Consider the following 19,199-nt stretch of genomic DNA (forward strand, 5'->3'; position numbering starts at 1 on the left):
TTTCCGACTTTCACTATTTGAACTTTGACTGTATTCTGGTATTGTAATGCAAAGCTCTAGTCTAAGTGTATTAACTATTCAACTCTTGCACATGATCTTTGATTAGAAAATGGCCTGCAACAATAATCTCCCCTTTTTTGTTTTGCAAGAGAGAAATTTAGCCCAGTTCCAACTGCTGCAGGAAAAATGTGGGTGTTTTGTGGTTTTGCAGTGCAAAAGTGAAGTCATCACATTCTCGTGGCTGTGCTTTCACGCGTTAGCCCGCTACTGTTTCACAGCCATACAAACTCAATCACCTCAAGAGGGTTGTGAAGCAATAAGCAGCCTTTCGCATAACTGGTTATTCTATCCCACCGCTACAGGGAACATTTGTGTCTTGCACACGACTGGTCATAAAGCAGCTACATAAAACGTCCTTTGGTTTGGAAATGTGATCATTGTAGACAGAAGACGTAAAAAAAAAGGCTGATTACTTTCTAATGAGCAAAACACAGCCCATGGCCAGGGACTTTTACCTAAATCCAATCTGACATTTAAATGTTGTTTCAGCTTACTAGCTAGCCAGAGGAATAAAGTCAAGCTGCATGTGACTTCTTAATATTAACCTCTCCTGTCAAAATTCTGAGACAAGCAGTCAACAGACGTATTATACTAGTTTCACCTTAAGAGGCCTGACTCCTAAATGTCTGATGTCCTCAGCACTAATACAAAACTTCAAGAACAAATGCGAGCCTTTTAAAAGGGGCCCTCTGTTCCATCATAAAAATCTGGATAATGGAAAATCTGCCAATCTCCAACCCCACCTGGCTTTTAAAGGGAATGAGAGATGGCCCTCTGATTGGTTACACCCATAACACATTTTAATTATGGGACTAAATACAATGAATTTAAACCATTTTCCTGCTGCATTGACATTTTTTTCCACCGTTCAACTCGCAAAAAATGGATTTGGACAAACCACAATTGCCCTTGAGCAATGCGCTTGAGACTATGTGCTTAAATCATTCAAATTGAGTCCAGTCTCAAATTCACTTGTTGATTTTAGCAAAAGCTTAGATTGACATTTTCCTTTCATCTCCTCCCCTCTCCTCTCCTACCACTTCCTACTTCTCTCAATCCGCTCCAGAGTGATATCTACCCAGCACAGACCCGTGAAGCTCTCACACGTGAGCCGTAAAACATGTGGTATAGCTGGTCTGGTCAGGCAAGATAAACACATCTGGTGACTGTCCAGACCACTGGCCATTTGTTAACTTAACAAAAAGGAGCAGAAACCCTATGGTGGGAAAGAGCGATTGGTTTGCACAATAGTAGGAAAAACCTACACAGCTTCTGTTACAGTTTCTCTTTTTGTAGCATGTGTTTTGTAGATATAGTTTTGTCAGAAAGCAGATTTAGCCGCAAGGACACTTCAAGCTTTTTAGTGATGAGATTTTGCATCAGCGGAATCAGATCAAATCAAATCAAATTTTCATCCTGTTAAGTTTCATGTTGTAAGTTTAATTTGTCAGATATTGTGTCACTTGTAGCTGCAAACACGGTGATACTCAAGCTTTCTTTGCGATGAGGTTTTGCCTTGGATGATCCAAAAATGCCCCCCCCCCCCCTCAATTATTCCCCACTGCGTTCCCATGCCCACAACCATAGGCTCTTTCCCTTTATGTCCCACACTCATGCTATCTGGTGATGCACATTCTGCTCTAGTGGAAAACCGAATACACAAATGTAGGTCAGCACCACAGACTCAAGTCCGCACGCCTCCTCTCTTGAACAGATTGGAAATGCTGTTCATGCTTTCCCAGACCTCTGCCAGGAATTCCACCCGAAATCCAGGGCGGCGTGAGATCACAGATACAGTCAAGGGATAATACCTGAAAGCGGCAGCAGATCTGTTAAAAGGCAGGACTAGCTTGTCTGAACTAGTCCTGCCGGCTGGATTATCTGACTCAAATCTGTGTGCCGTCTGGTTTCGACTGAGATTGAGACAGACTCGCGAACCTGATGGGAAATGTGGCGTGGCCACATACCATCTCAGGCTGCTATGCTCTGCTCTTGGAAAGTGATGTCATGTCAGTCTGGGTGAGTGTGGTAACAACTTGTCCCTGTCTCAATAGACATTCATTTCTGGTGCTGGTCTTAACTCCAGAGTTGCACCGAGAAGATATTGGCATAGACTTAGGTGTTTTCATATGGCACATCATATTGTAATACAGCCCCACCCAAAGAGCAAGAAAAACCTTATAATAAACCACATTTTACCTGAAAACAGCAAGGGTTTTTTCCTCAAGTGAATGCAATAGCAGTTTTAGTAGTAGTCGTAGTAGTAGTTGTATCCAGCCATTCAAACATTTATGGTTTTCCTGATATCCACGTCATGTTTTTCTTCATGTTTCATTTCCACATCCCCTCACTGAATAAAAAGCCCAATAAAATAATAAGCATAAAATGACATTTAGAAAAATGTAACCGCAATCAGCAGTAAGAGAATTGTCCCTGTTGATCGGGATCCTCCCTTAAGCACTTCACCTGTTTGCAGTACGTGCTGTGAATCATCCAGCCAGCTCTTCATGTTCCTGTAAAGACATGTTGCTGTATAGTTTTTCCCGGGGTAATCTACTGTATATGCATTTCATTGGAGGTGGAGGCAGAAATACACCAGGATTTCAGGAATAAAACCAAACTGCTCTGTCTGAATCATAAATATATCCGAGGAATTTGGGTTTGAGCAGAAACCTGATGGATATCTCATCAACTGAATCAATCTGCATTACCTCATACCACAGAGCAAGAGCGCATGCAGGGCTGGGGCCAGGGGTGCAGTGGCCCCAGCTGAAATCTTTTTACAAGAAACTAGTCCCTTAAAATAAATACTAACAAGAAGGAACATTTGTTAATCTTTTAAATTGTCTAGGCTTCTTGAAATTCACTGTGTGCTTGAACAAGTAACAATTTTCAATATATTGAATATATTCAATGATGGGTGGCTTTGTTCAAAGCTATAGAGCTAAAACAGTAACCATGGAATGATTTAAACGTGTATTTTACTGAATCAAGTACTGTGCACAGATGTTAGATATATACTTCTTGGACCCTCTGTGTAAATTGTGGTCCCTTCGTGGCCCCTGGTTTTGAAAAGTCTAAGATCCACCACTGTCACAGAGGGAAATGACAACATGAGTTCTGGGCATTTGGGTGAACTGACTCTTTAACCAATGTTCAGTTCAGTTTCAACCACCTCAAATCTGGTAGAGTTTTTAAAGTATCTACATTTTTTTCTTGACCCAGGTGCCTTTGCCAAGGTGAAAGAGAGCCAGCGGATGACCGACGAAGGGAAGATGGACCAGGACGAGGCCGACGGCATTAGGAAACGCTGCCGGACGGTCGGGTTTGCCCTCCAGGCAGAGATGAGCCACTTCCATCAGCAGCGAGAGGTGGACTTCAAGGACATGATGCAGGCCTACCTCAGGGAGCAGATAGCCTTCTACCAGCGTGTTGTCCAGCAACTGGAGCGCACCCTGCGCATGTACGACTGCCTTTAAAGACACCGAAACTCTGCCCAGCACAAGATGCCAAAAAACACAGAGAATAACAAAAGGAAAATCTCTATCGAGGCGTTTCGTGTTCTGTTCTGTATTTGGCCCAATTTGAAAAGAGATGACTGAAGCAGTCGTTACTGGACGAAACAAAGACAGCCAGTCACTGCTTCACCTTCATGGATTCAAAGTCATATTTTTGCAAAGACCTACTGTACTTTTTTGTTCTGAAATACACATCACATAGGCAGTGTACCAGCATATTTTTCATTTTACATAAGTTAAGTTGTTTGTAACATTCAGATAAGAATATAGGTTTCAAATTCATAGTGGATCAGTGCTTTATTGTTCATAGCGTAACACATGAAAGCCATGAAACGGGTTTTATTTTGAAATTGTCCCCCATCTCTCCGACATCGTGCACTTTGGCTTCTCCAGGGACAGATTCAAGTTGCTTCGATTATTTTAAAACAAATTTATAAACATTCCAAATGTTTGTTTTTTTCATTCAGCATTTTAGTATTTTATCATGTCACTTTAGTGAAGAGAAAAGAGAAGACGGGAAACTAGTATTTCAGTCCGTTGTACGATATAGTGTAGGGGAATTTAACCATCGCCCCCTCTGCTTCTTGTTAAGGGCTCAACTTGCTCAGGTGTTCACTGCTTTGTTTCCTTTATGTTACTCCTGTTATCTCCCAATACAGAGGTCAGTGTAAACCTCACAACATGTTAATGACTCCGTGTCAATAAGTTTAATTGTCTTACTTTTCTTCATAAAGTAAGTGCCTTGAAAGATGCAACACATTCCTATGGATTCGTTTTGAAATGGGAGCGAGTTGTTGGAATGATTTGTGTTTAGGCACAAGTTTGCACATGTTTCTATGTAATAGTGGGTCATTGTGTGTGTGTGCGTGCGTGTGTGTGTGTTAATGTGTAGGCATGTGAATGAAATGAGTCAACAACTGTGCTGATCGATTCCATTTACTATGGTGAAAAACAATTCTTTATTCTATGTAGGAGCGGATTTATTCAGCCGTCAAGCATGAAAAATAGTGTTGACTTGAATGCTGGACAGAGGCAGAATATCAATTTGGCATTTCGTTGTTTGTAGTAGATCATTTACTTGACATGCGGTAAAAACAAGTGCTTCTTGTTACCGGATCCTTGTGTTTTCATGTATTGGGTTAAAATAAAAACAGTTGGTTCATTGTCTAGAACTTTAAAACCATGTCTAAGTCAAGATAATGTAGCCATAATATCATATAAAATATGTTACATTTGTCATATTTTTTACATTTTATGCAGAGTTAGTGAGAAGATTGAAACTCCCCACATGTCTTTTTTTTTTTTTTTACATATGAAGTTACAGCCATATAGTGTAGTAAGTATTATCATTTTATTCTGCTCAAACATAACAACACCATCCCCTCTGTCGCCGGGTATACACTGTATGATTTAAGCTTTTGATTTCTGAGACACTTGACTCATTTTAGAGTTTGAGCAATTTTTTGCTTTGTCATGAATCGTTTGTTTTGCAGTTTACAAGGGCTGCGAGGAGCGATCAGTGTAGAAATATCAGCTGGAAGCGATTGAACAGAAAGAAAGAAAAATATGATAAGAAGGTTCTTCTTACGATACAGTAATCAGAGTGTAGCTAGTTATCAATTTACAATATCATTGCAATATATTACAAAACAGCCTCAAACATAATTTTTTTTTTCTTTCCGCACAATAGCCAAGGCATGCTCACGTCTTCCAAGCCACCAGCTTGTCCATATGTCGACATTTCTTTGACACCCAGAAGAATCCATATTATCAAGGCAGCTTGTTTCTTTCTTTTTAGCATTGTTAGCAAACAAACTTGGACTTCTTCTTTGCCAAAAACACTGGTCCAGAGCTGATCTGGAGGAACTGACGCAACATGCAACGTGAGCAGTCAGGTCGCGTTGGACAATCGGACCCTATGTGAGCATGTAAATCGTCAGCTTTAACTTTCCATCTTTGATGATTGACTCGTACGGTGTGAGTTGGAATTTAACATTTTGGAAGTGACACCGTTGGCCCCCGAGCTTACAAATGAACATGCTAATCTGAATAAAAGCCGCTTTAAGTCTGTTTTACAGGCGGTTACGTCTCCACTTTTTCAGGATGTAGTCTGGCACACAACCCCAACTTTTCATTGACACAATCAGGATTTTGTTCAGACCAAACAAACAAGATATATCGGGATAAAGTTTGTTACCCTTGCAGATAACAATTTTTTATGGGGTTATCAGTCTTCTCCTTCAACTTTTTAATAAAGCAAACTTCTCCCACAATGACACATTAATGAGGATCAACGCACAATATTTTGCTGTTCTGGCCTAAATCTTGACACATTTTGTTATTCCCCACATCAAATGAGACGATGAGGATTTGACTCCCACTCCTCTGTAAGTCAGTAAATAAAGTTGTTCCAGTAACATTACTCATCCTATTTAAAGAGGGGGATATTTCACGGAAACTTGTGGTGTAGACGAGAGGCTATCTTTAGCATCGTCTCAACCTTAGAGGTGTACGTGGAGTTGCATTAATAAGCATGAACTCAAGAAGCTCTTCCTCTTTGTCAGTTGTGAGACACAGATTATTCACTTTGATGGAAGAGGGATTGATCTCTTTGGGTGAGGTAGAAGGTGCTGATTCAGATTCCGGATCTCTTAAGTAAACGAGTGACCTGCCCGGCCTGCGTGTGTATGTGTGTGACTCAGATATGAGTGTTCTCTCAGTTACCGATCTACATCTGCAGCTGTCAGCACATCACTGTCTAAATTTGCTGTTTTTCTACATTTGTTTGTTTGTCTTTGAACAAACCTCTGCTTCTCATACGTCAGCTTTTTCACTCATCGCAGTTTCACCGAGACCAAAGAAGTCAGACTTGTCCTCCACCAAGGTTCCTCTTTTAAACATCTGTTTAGTGTCGTGAAATGAACGTGGTTTTTTTGGTAACTGAATCTGGAAACTGTGAAGAGAACACAGCAAAAAAACATTCCCCAGCCAGGTTTCACAATGGCACTGGCCTCTCATGTTCCAGAGTCACATGATAATTTAGATGCCAGGCATTTCATACAGGTGACTGTTTCTTAACATGCATGTGTGACCTGGTGAGCTGCTGGAGCTCTATGCTTTAGTTTCAGTGTCTGAAATAACAGGACGGTTATTTCCACTTAGTAATTTGTCACATGATTTACGGGAAGGGCACCTAGAAAATAATAATAAAAGCATGTCTTTTTATCTCTTTGTCATGTTTGGGGGATTGAATGTCTGACATTTCCACAATAAATCAATAAAACCCAGTGGATTAATCAGCAATGAAAATACTTAATGTATTTACAATAATTCATATAACACCAAGGAAACCGAAGCACATGCACTTTATCAATAAATCAATCAAAATGGACTTGTACACACAAATCACAATTTCCCTCATAGGCTTAACAAGGTGCAATATCCTGTGTCCTTAACCCCCAGCAAGGGTGAGGAAGAACTACCAACAAAAAGAAAGATACCTCAGAGAGTGAAGTACTTGGAGAGTAGTGTCAATGTTTAAGTTTTTATACAAAAAATGTCTGTCAGAGATGAAGGGAGCAGTATTGACTATTGAAACGATAGAGGTATTGCCATAATAGAAGAATATGTGAGTAGGCATATTGGATATCTATGTAATAATAATATAGTTGTAATCATAATTCATGATGCCACCACCATCCACATCACAATGATGAATGATTACTTTCAATCTATTATTTCTCCCCTTTTTTTTGGATCCATGCTGAGTACGTCACTATCGTTATGACACAGTTTTTCCTGAATATAATCAAAACACGAACAGCCAGGAGCTGTTGTCCACGTCTTTGCTCATGTAAACACTGATGCAATGTAATTCCTAAATGAATAAAACAAAGAAAAGAAAAACGTGCCAGAAGTCTCAAAAGAGATTTTTTACTTGAAAGTGAAGGAATGAGTAATCATTCTGCTAAGGCTATTATCTGCATGTTTTTAAGCCGGTGCTGTGGCTCCATGGATGGAAACTCTGCTCTGTTGGTTGATTGGTTCCTGGTTCCATTTCTTCGGAAATATTTTAAGCAACTTTACGAAGTAGATTACCATGATATTCAGTTTTCACTAAAAGTAAATCTTTGGTGATGCCTTTACTTTTCAGGTAGACAGTTTTTTGTTTTGCAACACAACCACCAAAATCATGTTGTGTTGGAACACAACCACCAAAATCATGTTGTGTACAATCGGATTGTTCAGGATTGTGTAACTTCTACTTTTGAACAATCACCATTTCTTTTCCCAACAAATAGTGTGGTGGAGAGGGATCATTTGTAATGGTTTATGGGATGCGTAGTTCCTCCACCCTTACTTAATTATTTATACAGTCTTGTCTCATTCCCTTTTTCCAAATTTCTTTTTGCTCTGAAGTCTTGATCAATCTCGCATCTGGTCGGAATGATTCCAGCCTGAGAACTCTTTTTAATGAGGATTTTATTAAGAGTCAATGGAGACAATGAATGAGAAATTTCACTGCTTGAACCAGACCAGAGCCGTTAGAAAAGAGGGCCCTCACTGTCATGCTCCATGTAGCTGAGAATCGGACATTTGTATGAAGTATATTAGCATGCTAACATTAGCGTTCAACTCAGAGCAGCCCATCTTCGCAAAGCTGCTAGAATGGCAGTAGACTCTCCCAGTCCTGTCCTGTGTTTTTTCCTCTACATGTATATTTATTTAAACATCCGAGACAACAGTCAAAGCAACAATTCTTGAATCTAACACCTAACGTTTAACATGTGTGATGTAGCCGTAGCCACACAGAGCTTTTTTGTTTTAAGTTTCCTGATATTTAGATGAATTTCAGTCCAAGAACATTTCATTGAAAGTTTCCTTACTGGGCGAGGCACTCCTGCCGGGTGGATCTTGGAGACAGCTGATAAAGGCCAAACCGTGGCCTAGCATGCTTAAATCAAACCCAGGCGTTTCTCGGTAATGTGCTCCAGATGCTTCGGAGGCAAACATTTTATTTGGACAGCTAAAATCAACAGCTCTGTTGTTAGAATGAATGAGATGTAGGTATACAGACATTAATAATGTTGAGATCCCTTATCCGCTTGTCACTCTTACATGTGTCACTTTAGTCAGAACATGTTAGTGTTTGGCGTCTAAGCTCTGACTTCACCATTCCACCAGATATGATGACATCGATTTATATTATATTATTTACACCCCCCCCCCGTTCAAGCCTACAGGTGGATGCTGGGGTGGTGGCGGGGCTGAAGCAACTGGCAGCGATACTGACACAGCAGCAGGGCAAGCAATGGGAGTGACATTTGCTGTGCTTAAATAGACAGCCTAATAAGGTGGGTGTGTATTATAGATGATTGTGGAGAGTAATGAATGTCACATGATGGGATCAGCCCAGCTCAAGTTGGCTGCCGGAACTAGCTCGCAAGCATCTCTCCATTACTGTCCCTTTATTTTTTAATACTCTAAAACTTGTGATTCCTTTGTGGTGACGTATGGCGACGCTAAAGGATCCCAGCTTCCACACTCTAAGTCAAGAACAAAGTGCTAGGTGCACTTCATGACTTCGTTTAAACTTTTAAAAAAAACAGATGTTTCTATTCAAACCAAATACCTTCATCTCAAGGTTGCATTTAAAGCTCTCTCAGGGTTTGCTATGCGACTGGATAACTGGGATGATGTCACCTGCATGATATGTGCCAGGAGGAGGCGTCATCAGATCCACTTAGAAACCCAAGGGTGACAGAAGAATGGAAATCTACATTGGAAGCATACATCCCTGCACTTACTCAGAGTGGTGAAAGCAAATGTAGGTTTGTGTGCCTCACAACTCTGATGTAGTACTTGAGCAAAAAGGCCTCAATGGAAGTCACATGACACCTGGGAAAAGGTTCTAACACTTTGAGGTTTTACCAGGGAAATGCCATCAGTGCATTTCTCTCTCCAGTTAACTGTGCTGACTTTTAGGCTTTTTCCATCGGACAGAGTCTGGAGTCTTGAAACACGACCAGCGTTGTGTAAAAATGGAGGTGTAATAACAACAACAACAAAAAAATGTGTGGAAGTAGCATTACCCTCCTTCATTTATAACGTAAAAGAAAAAAAAACTAAACAACGTTGCTATTTGTCTCCTCACGCTTGGGTTTCATGATGCAAGTCACATTGCGATTACTTAGCACATTCTTAACTCTCTTTCATGCCCCTTAACTCACAAAGGAACTAACCGGGCTCGTCTGAAGGGAAAAGCGTACATTTCTCCCTGGTCTGCAGTGCTGCTGCAGGGGCAGATGGGAAAAGCGTTAAGGCCCAAAGTGCCAGCAGATGTCTATAAAAAAAAAAAAAAAATTACAAGATGCTGAGTGAAGGAAAGGAGCAACTTCATGTCTGCATAGTCTGGGGAGGAAAACTGTGCCTCCAATCCCTTGACGGGATGCCTCAGAGGAAAATACGTACCCACAGTCCTCAAATGTTCCCCCTAATGCAAAATCAGTGTGAGATCCACTGCACAGATGCAAATGTGTTGGATCCCAGCAGCTGTACAGCTTTCTGCATCGACTACACACATGAATCCTACATGTCTTTTTATCAATTCCCCACTTATCTATAAATAAGCTGACCTGGAGCGTGTGTGTTCAGCGGTAAAAGAACACTTGAATTAACAACTTCTCGTTGCTTTGCCTGTGATGGATGAGATCACAGGATTGTGGTCTCACTCCTGACCTGTCTGCAGTGACATGGACTTGACCTCCACAGTGCAAAGGAACGCATAGTCCTTCTCTCTGAGCATCTGTAGGAAACAAAGGCAACAGATGGCCGTATCACCACATGGTGGGTCTGGTAATCCCTCCTCCTCCTCCAACTCCTGCTTGCTGCAGGGGCGTGTCACAACAGGGCCAAAAGCCAACACTCAAACCAGATTTGTGGCCCCATTGAGTCAGTGGGGGGGAGATGAATCCTGGCACTGGAGGTCTATGGGAATAATTAGAGTCCCAACACTGAATTACTTAAAATGGACAAGGTGAAATCATAGAATTGTTTTTTTTTACCTTACAGGAGGAATTTCTGTCTCTCTTATGTGATTTCATGTAGAAGCACATAGGTTTGCCCCATTACCTGGTGTTGTGAATTTAAAACGAAACAATTTAAAATGTAAGAAATCAAATAAAACAAAAGATGGTGTCAAATCCTTATCACATTAAAAGGATAAACGTTCCTCAGACAATGTGTCATTGGAAATGTCACTGTCAAGTCGACATGCAATATAAAATCTGATCAGATGTTTTAGCTTGGGAGCTGAAAATGTATATCATATGACCATTTATGAACACATTTATGAATGCTGGTGTTAACAGGGAGCAGATTGTCAATTTGCAGCTCAGTTGCAGAAAAAACACAACGAATGAAAACCAACAATGGGGAAAAATTGGAGCGACGATGAGGTGGAACAGTGTTAACAACACTTTTGCTGGCTGTGGGGTTGTGACTGATAAGAATTTATTAAGAAACAATGATGGACTAAGCCAATGTTGTTTCCTAACATCTCTGTTTCTGCGAGAAAACTCAGCCCTGGATTTTCCAAATTAACTCTCGGCCACTGGCGTTTCCAAAGTTCTCAGTTTTGGGTGCTCGGAAAAATTAAGCGAAACGAACAAACGAAATTCCTGGATCAGCCCATTTATACGGACAGAAAAAATCTCCTTGGCTGAGAGATCCTGCATAAATGATACAGATCTATTTAAGATACAGAGCACCGTGGACTCTAAAGACATCTATACTTCTCTGCACTTCACATGCGTAATATAAAGGACCTTACTGGTTAACAAGCACCACTCTCATCTATCCACCGAAGACTCAATGACTGGACCACTTGAATGGCTGTCAATGCATTAACCAATTCATATCCAGTGTTCAAGCTGGACCTCAGAGTTCTTCTGGGCTATCAATCAATATAAACTGGGCAATATTTAAACCACAGAGTAGCAGACTGGTGCTTTATATTAGATCTATACAACCTCACTTTAATTGTTGTATGTGTGGTCATGTTGTTTTATAAACACTCCATAGTCTGTGATTGTTCTGCTACATATCAAACTATCGTAAAGTAAACTGAGGCTGAACGAGGCTTTAACATGCTGTCTCATCTCATGATCTGTAAGAAACTTTTGACCAGGCTCCTTGTGCTCCACATAAAGTCCGTCCCTGTCAACCTCTCCCCCTTGGATCTCCAGCCAGGCTGTCGACGTTCCCTCTGGAGAGAACAACCATTTCCTCAGAACGCATTCTGCATTCCTGAGGAGCTGTCCCCTGCCCGTAAACAACATTCCTGCCTTGGGAAACAAAAGCCACAAAAAGATCATTATCTTACTCTCCTATCCAAAAAGCTTCCTCTCCACCATCTTGCTACAGCCCTCTTCTCCTCTCTTACAATAACGAGTGACGTCCGTTCTCTCTGTCCTGGTGTCACTGACTGTAGTCAACCTTTCACACGCATTAGCTTCTTCATTTGTGACTCAGCACTGGTTCATGGTTATTTGATACAACAGTCTGAACCACCACAGGAATCCATGCACACATCTGTGTATGTGCTGCAGGCTCTGTCTGGGTAATTAGTACACGGGCTGTTTGTGGCTGATGAAACTGACCTTGCCAACGGTAAAGTACATCAGGTAACAGTACGGTTAGCAAGCTGACCAGGATATCGGTCCGCTGGGTCCACAGGTAGGCTTATATTCTACAACTGGCTATTTACAGGAGACTGCAATGATGCCATGGTTGGAAACTTCCTAATAAGCAGACCTTGTCATGAGGTTTCTGACAAACGCTTTGTCAATTTATAGGTTTGGTTGAAGACTAGATTATCTGTCATGTAAGGTGGTGTTAGGGTGGGGGGAGGGGCTCATTTGGTTTGATGTGGGGCCACCTCGGTCTCCCCCAAAGTCACTTGAAACGTTCCTGTAACTCTGCTATGGCGGCTGACAAATTCCCCTTTAATGTAATCATACAGATATTAAACAGATAATTTTGGAGAGGACTTAATTTGAAAATGTCTTAGTCATGTTTCAAGGCAGAGACAGCGGACACTAATTGGAAGCAATAAATCAAAGAAAGAGGAAGCCAGGCAGAAACCCAAAACAGGAAGCACTCATTAGGCAGACAACCAAGAACAGAGGCTGAGCGGCGACAGCACAACAGATGATCTGGTGGACAACTATTGTTTATAGACAGTTGAGTAGGTAGAAAATAAGGTAACACAGGACACGAAATAGTCAGTAAAAAGTCTGAATGCTAGACTGGAAAAAAGCAGTCGCCCAGGATTTGTGATGTCACAAACCTAACTAACCAATCCTGTCGAATTGTGGGTGGAGCTCAGTAGCTGGAAGAGATTCATCAGCTGAAGGTGGTGCCTGTTTTGATGGGGAGACAGGGCCATGATAACACATTGATTTGTCAGTTTGGAGTTTGGATTTAGATTTAAATGTCAATAGGATTTTTCATAAAAAGACTTGAATAGGTAATTTTAAGAACAGAGAATCGTTAAGGTTGAGTTATAAGCTTCTGGAATAGACCTGAAAAATGTTGTGAATTGACAGACACGCCCTGTTTCCATGTCTCCCCTTTAACACTAATAGTTTGTCACACACTCCTGCTGAACAAGTCGGGGTTCAGTTTTGTCCCACTATGAAATTTGAACCCTTCATTTGCACTTTCCAGGAGTCTTTAATTCAGCAGACTTATAGGGGCCAGCCCCACGATGCTGTTGGGATGCAACGACAGTGGAATTATATTATAGTTTAAAAAAAAATAAATGCGGATGGCATTCTTCTTTTAATCACCAATGAGCACAATGTGTGGGTGTGGTTTTTGATGATAGCAGGTCGCAGTGACCTCACATGTTGACTGAAATCTTGACAGGGTGTGACAGGAAATGGACCAAAAAAAAACAGCGAATAATAAAAAAAATGTCAAAAAGAATGTGCTAATAAGAAAAATACTTTGCCTTGACTGCCAATGCCTGATGAAACGGCATTCAGTTGATTATCTGTCTTACTCTACGCCCTGTAACGTCACTAGTACGACTGTAAGTGAATAGTGTTTTGTTTTAAATGAGGCAGAACGTTTTTTGGGGAAATTCAAAATCATAAAGATAACATTTTTATCAAGAAACCAATATGTGACCGACAAATTCTTACATTAGCCAATCAACGTTTAGTTGAAGGGAAAAAAGATGAATGGTTGTCTTATGAAAGAGACACTGGAATGATACTCATGACACAAACTGCCCCCACCCCCGTCTCCCGGCCCGGGATAATCTGTCTATGAAATGCAGGGATCAAACATCAACACTGGAAAACTAACATCAGACTGTTGGAAGGACACAGCCAGGCGTGATTAAAGGGTTTTATTCCAACAACACAGATATCCATTCAGAGAGATTCTCTGCTCCCTGGTGTACATGTGTTCCTTCATCCTTCCAGAGATACGTTGGGTTCATGCAGTACAACATCCAACAGGTTTAGTGACTTATGGCCAGCTGTGTTTTAATTAAGCTGCTCATAGATATGAACTCTGAGTGGGTGAAACATTGGGTCCAGAGTTATCATTTTAAAATGATAGTTAATTTTTCAAGACATTTTTCAGTTGTACTTTTAAGGCAAATTTTATGCTTGTTACAAAAGATACGAACGAAAGTAACACGCACTGCCCACATGCCTCCTTCACATGACATATTTGTTGCATCCACAAGAGGGCACTAAAGAGCTAAGAGTTTCTGAACAACAACAAACACGGCTAAACGGGCATAAATACGTTAGTAATATAAACATTAAGGACAGAAGGCTCCATCTGTTTCTGTGTACGTATCTAACGCTGAGCATAAATTAGCCAATGTTGCTGGGAATTTTCCTCAAATTTTATCCAGCGGCCTGCCAAGAAAAGTCCCAGAAAATGTCCGGAGCACTCAACAGACTTTTGCTTTCTTACAGGCAACCTCTCAGGAAAATGTCAGCACTTCAGTCGTAAGAGATGGCCCCTTGGTGTTTATCAATTTTTCGATTGGTTGATACTGGATGTTGAATTTAAACCAAAAATTCTGAAAATACCCCATCACTTCACACAAAGTAGAGCCAGTCAGCCGTTTTCACACAGAGTTGGCCCAACATGCTTGAGTAGAAGGATTTTGGCATTAACAAGTATTTTCATAGAGCCCTAAAGTTTAGCATCTGAGAGGTATTTGCTATCTCTTCAGGCAATACATACGGTTTTAGGGCAACTGTTGTTATAAAAAAAGTTGTACTTTGGTAGATACCCGTTGTTAATTTGTAGTTTTTCATCAGACAGGATTAATACCAAGACAACAAAATACCAAAGAAAAACAAAAACATGAAAATATACAAAGAATTGAAGATGGATATTGTCTAACATTCTAGCCCACGACTGCAATTCTTCTTTATTGTTTCACTCCAGCAAGCAGGTTAATCATTTGTCCAATAACACGTAGAAGGTGAAATCTAAAGTAGGGAAGCCCTAGATACCATTATCAAACAGTGCACAAATATAATCTGGCATTAAAATACAATGTACACTCTTTGCAGGCTGACGCAGTTAATCTGCTCACATCGTGTCCTGTACAAATGCCAGAGCTCAAACACAGAGCCAGGGGAAGATGATAAGAAGAAAAAGGTAGTGACTGGTTGTTCCACAGTGGAGGCAAGCCAACATTTCCCCTCTCGTCTGCAGCTTGTGATTTGTTTTGTTCCCCACCAACGCTCCGTTCACTGACTGTGGTTTTAAGCATTCCTGCGCGGCGGGAAACTGAACTGTGGACAGATATTACCAATAATTAGACAGATCCCCACGAATCTTCCACACCAGAGGAGTAAACATCCACCCACTTTGTGAACAAGTCACATTCCGGATGCTTTTCATGTACAGAGAGGAGGAGTGTAGATTAAAGTCCATCTCAAAACACACAGGAAGCATGAATGTGCCAACACAGTAGCTGTGGTTGCAAGATGCCAGCTTTATGGTAAATAACAAAACGCTAAACTGTGTCTGGCAGATGTTCCTTTAAAGCATTGCACATTCAGAGTTGTATTCAGCACTTGACACTTCACATCATTTACACATTGTAAAGCACAGACGACCTGTGCTGTAGAGTTCGGGGATGACAAGCAATGGGGGCAGACGGCTCTGAGTGAATTTCCAGAAGCACTTTCTTTACCACGCCTATGAATGTGTGCCTGGACACCGTCTTTTCACAGATCTGACCACCATCTCGCCCTGCTCCTTCAGGACCACCTCGAGACCAGACTTCCTCTGGTCATGTTACATTTTTTGCTGCGAACACGCACCGAAAGCAAGAGAGAGAACTTGCACAACCCTACGATCACAACCACAAACTGCTCTCATAACAATAACCATGACCGAAACTTTGGCGAATTGTAAAAACGACTGGCTGCTGATATGAAGAGCATCGCCACCGCGTGGACTATTTGTCTTATTCCCCACTGAGGAAGAGAAACCAAAACCTGTTTAGACGTTTTCATGCAGGGGCTTTTATACTGATGTAGTTTGTTCCACTGCTTCCCGGCGTGACACAATAAACCCTGAAGGGAGAGCTCCACCCCATCAGCTGGAAGGAGCAACGACGAAGCCCAGATCTGAAGGCATGACCACCCCAGCTCACAGGGAGGGCTGGCGGGGGTCCACACCCCGGTGATTTCCTGTCCAATCCAGACTCTTGACCTCTCCTCATGGTTTTGGAGGGCATTAAGACGGATGAGGGGAAGGAGGGTGGGTGGTGTACAGGGAGGGGAGGAAGATGATGAGGTGAAAAGCAGGGGAGCGATGAAAGGAGGGTGGGAGGCAATGTTAGACCAGGGTCTTGTTGTTCTTGGCTCTGTGTAGTCTGCCCCGCCCCACTGTAGGGTATTACACTCTCTCTCTCACTCAAACACATTCTCTGCCGCACAAAACACAAGTGGCAGCACCATGACAATAGTGTTCCATCCATAGGGAGAAACAAAGCACAGGCGACCGCAGCGGCGCGGAGGGAGAGAGTGCCGCTCAGCGGCTGCTCCGCTGGTCAGGCCACGAAACCAAATAAGCAGTATGGCCTCAGGCTGGCATCGCGGCGGGCCTCAGGCCAAGCGGTTCACTCCTCTTCATTTTGTACAATTATTGTATTGTTAACCATTAGAAATTATCACCAAACTTCCTGGTGCAAACAATCTCCCTGATGGCAGAACATGTACTTTATTCTTTGGCAGGGTTCTGGGTCATTTAACGCCGCCACAAGGGATAGCATGTATATCTGCAGCTAACAGACAGAAGATCAGAGCAACGATTTGATTTAGTGACTTAAAGTTGGTTTTAATAAATTCTGAAATGTTAGATATTTATTGGGCGGCACTGTTGTGTAGTGGTTTGAACCTGACGCCTCCCAGCAAGAAGGTTCCTGATTCGGCTGAGGTCTTCCTGTAAAGAGTTTGCATGTTTTCCGAGTGTCTGTGTTGGTTTACTCCAGCTTCCTCCCACCGTCCAAAGTCATGCAGACCGGGGTTAGGTTGGGTGGAGACTCTTAGTTGGCCTTGTGATCAATTGGTTTGTTTGTCTCTGTATCTTAACCCTGCGACTTGTCCAGGATGTACCCCTGCATTAGTCATTAATCAAGAAAACTGTACAGACAAATGTGAAATTCTATTTTCTGATTATTCTGTATTTAACTTGAGGAAGTCCTCAAGGTCTGACACAATTCTCTCCTTCTCTTTTGACAATGCTTTCTTACAGCACTGAACTTGAAGTGATATGCAAATTTAGATGTCTATTTTGCAAAAGGAAAAAGCAAAGCAGGACAAAGTATTAGAACAGCAAAAAAAGACAACACATGTGCACAGTGAAACATTGATATCACAATCTGAGCAGCTGACTCTAACCACCAGTGGTTGTGAGCAGATGATTGGGTGAAGAGGGAATGACAGGCAGTTTATTTTCACTGCAGGGTTGATTGTAGATGGGAAGCAGGGGTGAGGCGAAGAGAAGGAGCTGGAGGTGGAGGTGGAGGTGGAGTTGGAGAGGCTGAACCAGGTAACGAGGAGGCAGGACTGGAGACTGATGAACCATGCCTGCCACACACAACACAATATGGAGTCACACAAGGAAGAACAGACAGACACAAGGGGAAACACAGGAGAGGTCACGGCCACAGCCTTTAGAGAAGCTACGATACGCAGATGAATGTTTTGGGGAACAACATAACAAAGCTCTGACTGTGAAAAGCAATGGCCTCATGTCATTTACTCAATATTTGCTGCAGAAACTATAGTTCTGTCAGCAGCTGATGTTTTAATACTGTAGTAATTCAGTATTGAATATTTTTAGTGATGGCTGTTCTTCTTTTTTAGGCTTGTTTTGGAATCTGACCTTGAATATATTTATTAAACCGTTTTCAGACATGAACCCTAAACTTAATGAAATGTAGTTGAATGAAATGTAATTGGTCCTCATTTTCATTCTCATTATTTATGTCTTTCAGATGTTATAATCAGACCATCACATTTTTTAAGTATTTTTTTTATAGTATTTTGTATTTTATACTGTGAGAAATTTCCTTTATCAGTCATTCTTTAAGTTGTTGTCACTGACTAGCTTGACGAGGACACTCCGTAAAAGGTGACCTTTAACCTCCCTCAGTAAACACCTCTTCTGACTATACCTTGAATACAAGTTTAAACTAACAATTTAGAAGCACTTAAATGGCACTTACTTATAGCACTTTGTAGTTCGGCTTTCTTGAAGAAATATGTAGCGTAATGTAAACGCTCATGAGGTCTTAAGTTTTAAAAAAATAAGAAAGGTGTGACACTGTGTTCAGAACTCATCATTTCCAACAGTTAGGGCTGATCTGTTGAACTAATTTTAATGAACAAACACACACACACACACACACACACACACACACACACACACACACACACACACACACAAACACACACACTCACACACACATTTGTGTACTTCTATCTCATTGACATTATGCATTTGCCAGCACCTTAACCTTGAGTAAACCTAATTCTAACCCTAACCTTAATGCTGAAACAGTCCATTGAAAAAGTAAGGACCAGTCAAAACATTTTTAATTAAAAAAATGTCCTCACTCCGTAAGATCAATGCTCAAAATGGTCCTCACAATAATATAAGTACACACACACATACAAAGTGTACATTGGGTAACAGGCAGAGCCACAGAACACTATCCCTCCTCCAGCTGTCTGTCCTTGTGAATGAACGGCCTCTCTTTCTCCAGGAGCGACCGCAGGAGCAGGGCGGTGTGGTGACTCTCATCCAACAAATTACACTGCTCTCCTGACCCCAGCACATGTCCCCCAGGGACCCACCTCCACCCTGACAGCTGAGCCCAACATGTGCTCACAATGAGACAATACGTTCACAGTGCCTGCACACAGTATCAGGTTTTAACCTCGTTATCGGAGGGTTTTGCAGTTTGGAACACTTTGGTTTGAGGTTATTGTGATGGTCACAACAACCAGTACAGCATTACAATCTGCTGTTGTCCAGGTATCTGCTGCGTACAGAACATTTTAC

At 41.6% G+C, this 19,199-nt stretch overlaps 1 protein-coding gene across 2 annotated transcripts in view; it reads left to right on the forward strand.

The window, feature by feature from the left end:
* snx33 (sorting nexin 33) overlaps positions 1-19,199 on the forward strand; it is a 34,976-nt gene that overhangs the window by 12,426 nt on the left and 3,351 nt on the right. The window contains exon 2 of one of the 2 annotated variants that reach the window (XM_062390486.1): positions 3,286-7,488. The exons of the other annotated variant lie outside the window; for it this stretch is intronic. Coding sequence (XP_062246470.1) covers positions 3,286-3,539 — 254 coding nt within the window. The 3' untranslated portion in view covers positions 3,540-7,488. Of the gene's footprint in view, positions 1-3,285; positions 7,489-19,199 lie in introns of those variants that run through there. 2 annotated transcript variants of the gene reach the window in all.

This window comes from Platichthys flesus, chromosome 6 (assembly GCF_949316205.1).
Source record: "Platichthys flesus chromosome 6, fPlaFle2.1, whole genome shotgun sequence".
In the NCBI taxonomy this organism is placed as follows: domain Eukaryota; kingdom Metazoa; phylum Chordata; class Actinopteri; order Pleuronectiformes; family Pleuronectidae; genus Platichthys; species Platichthys flesus.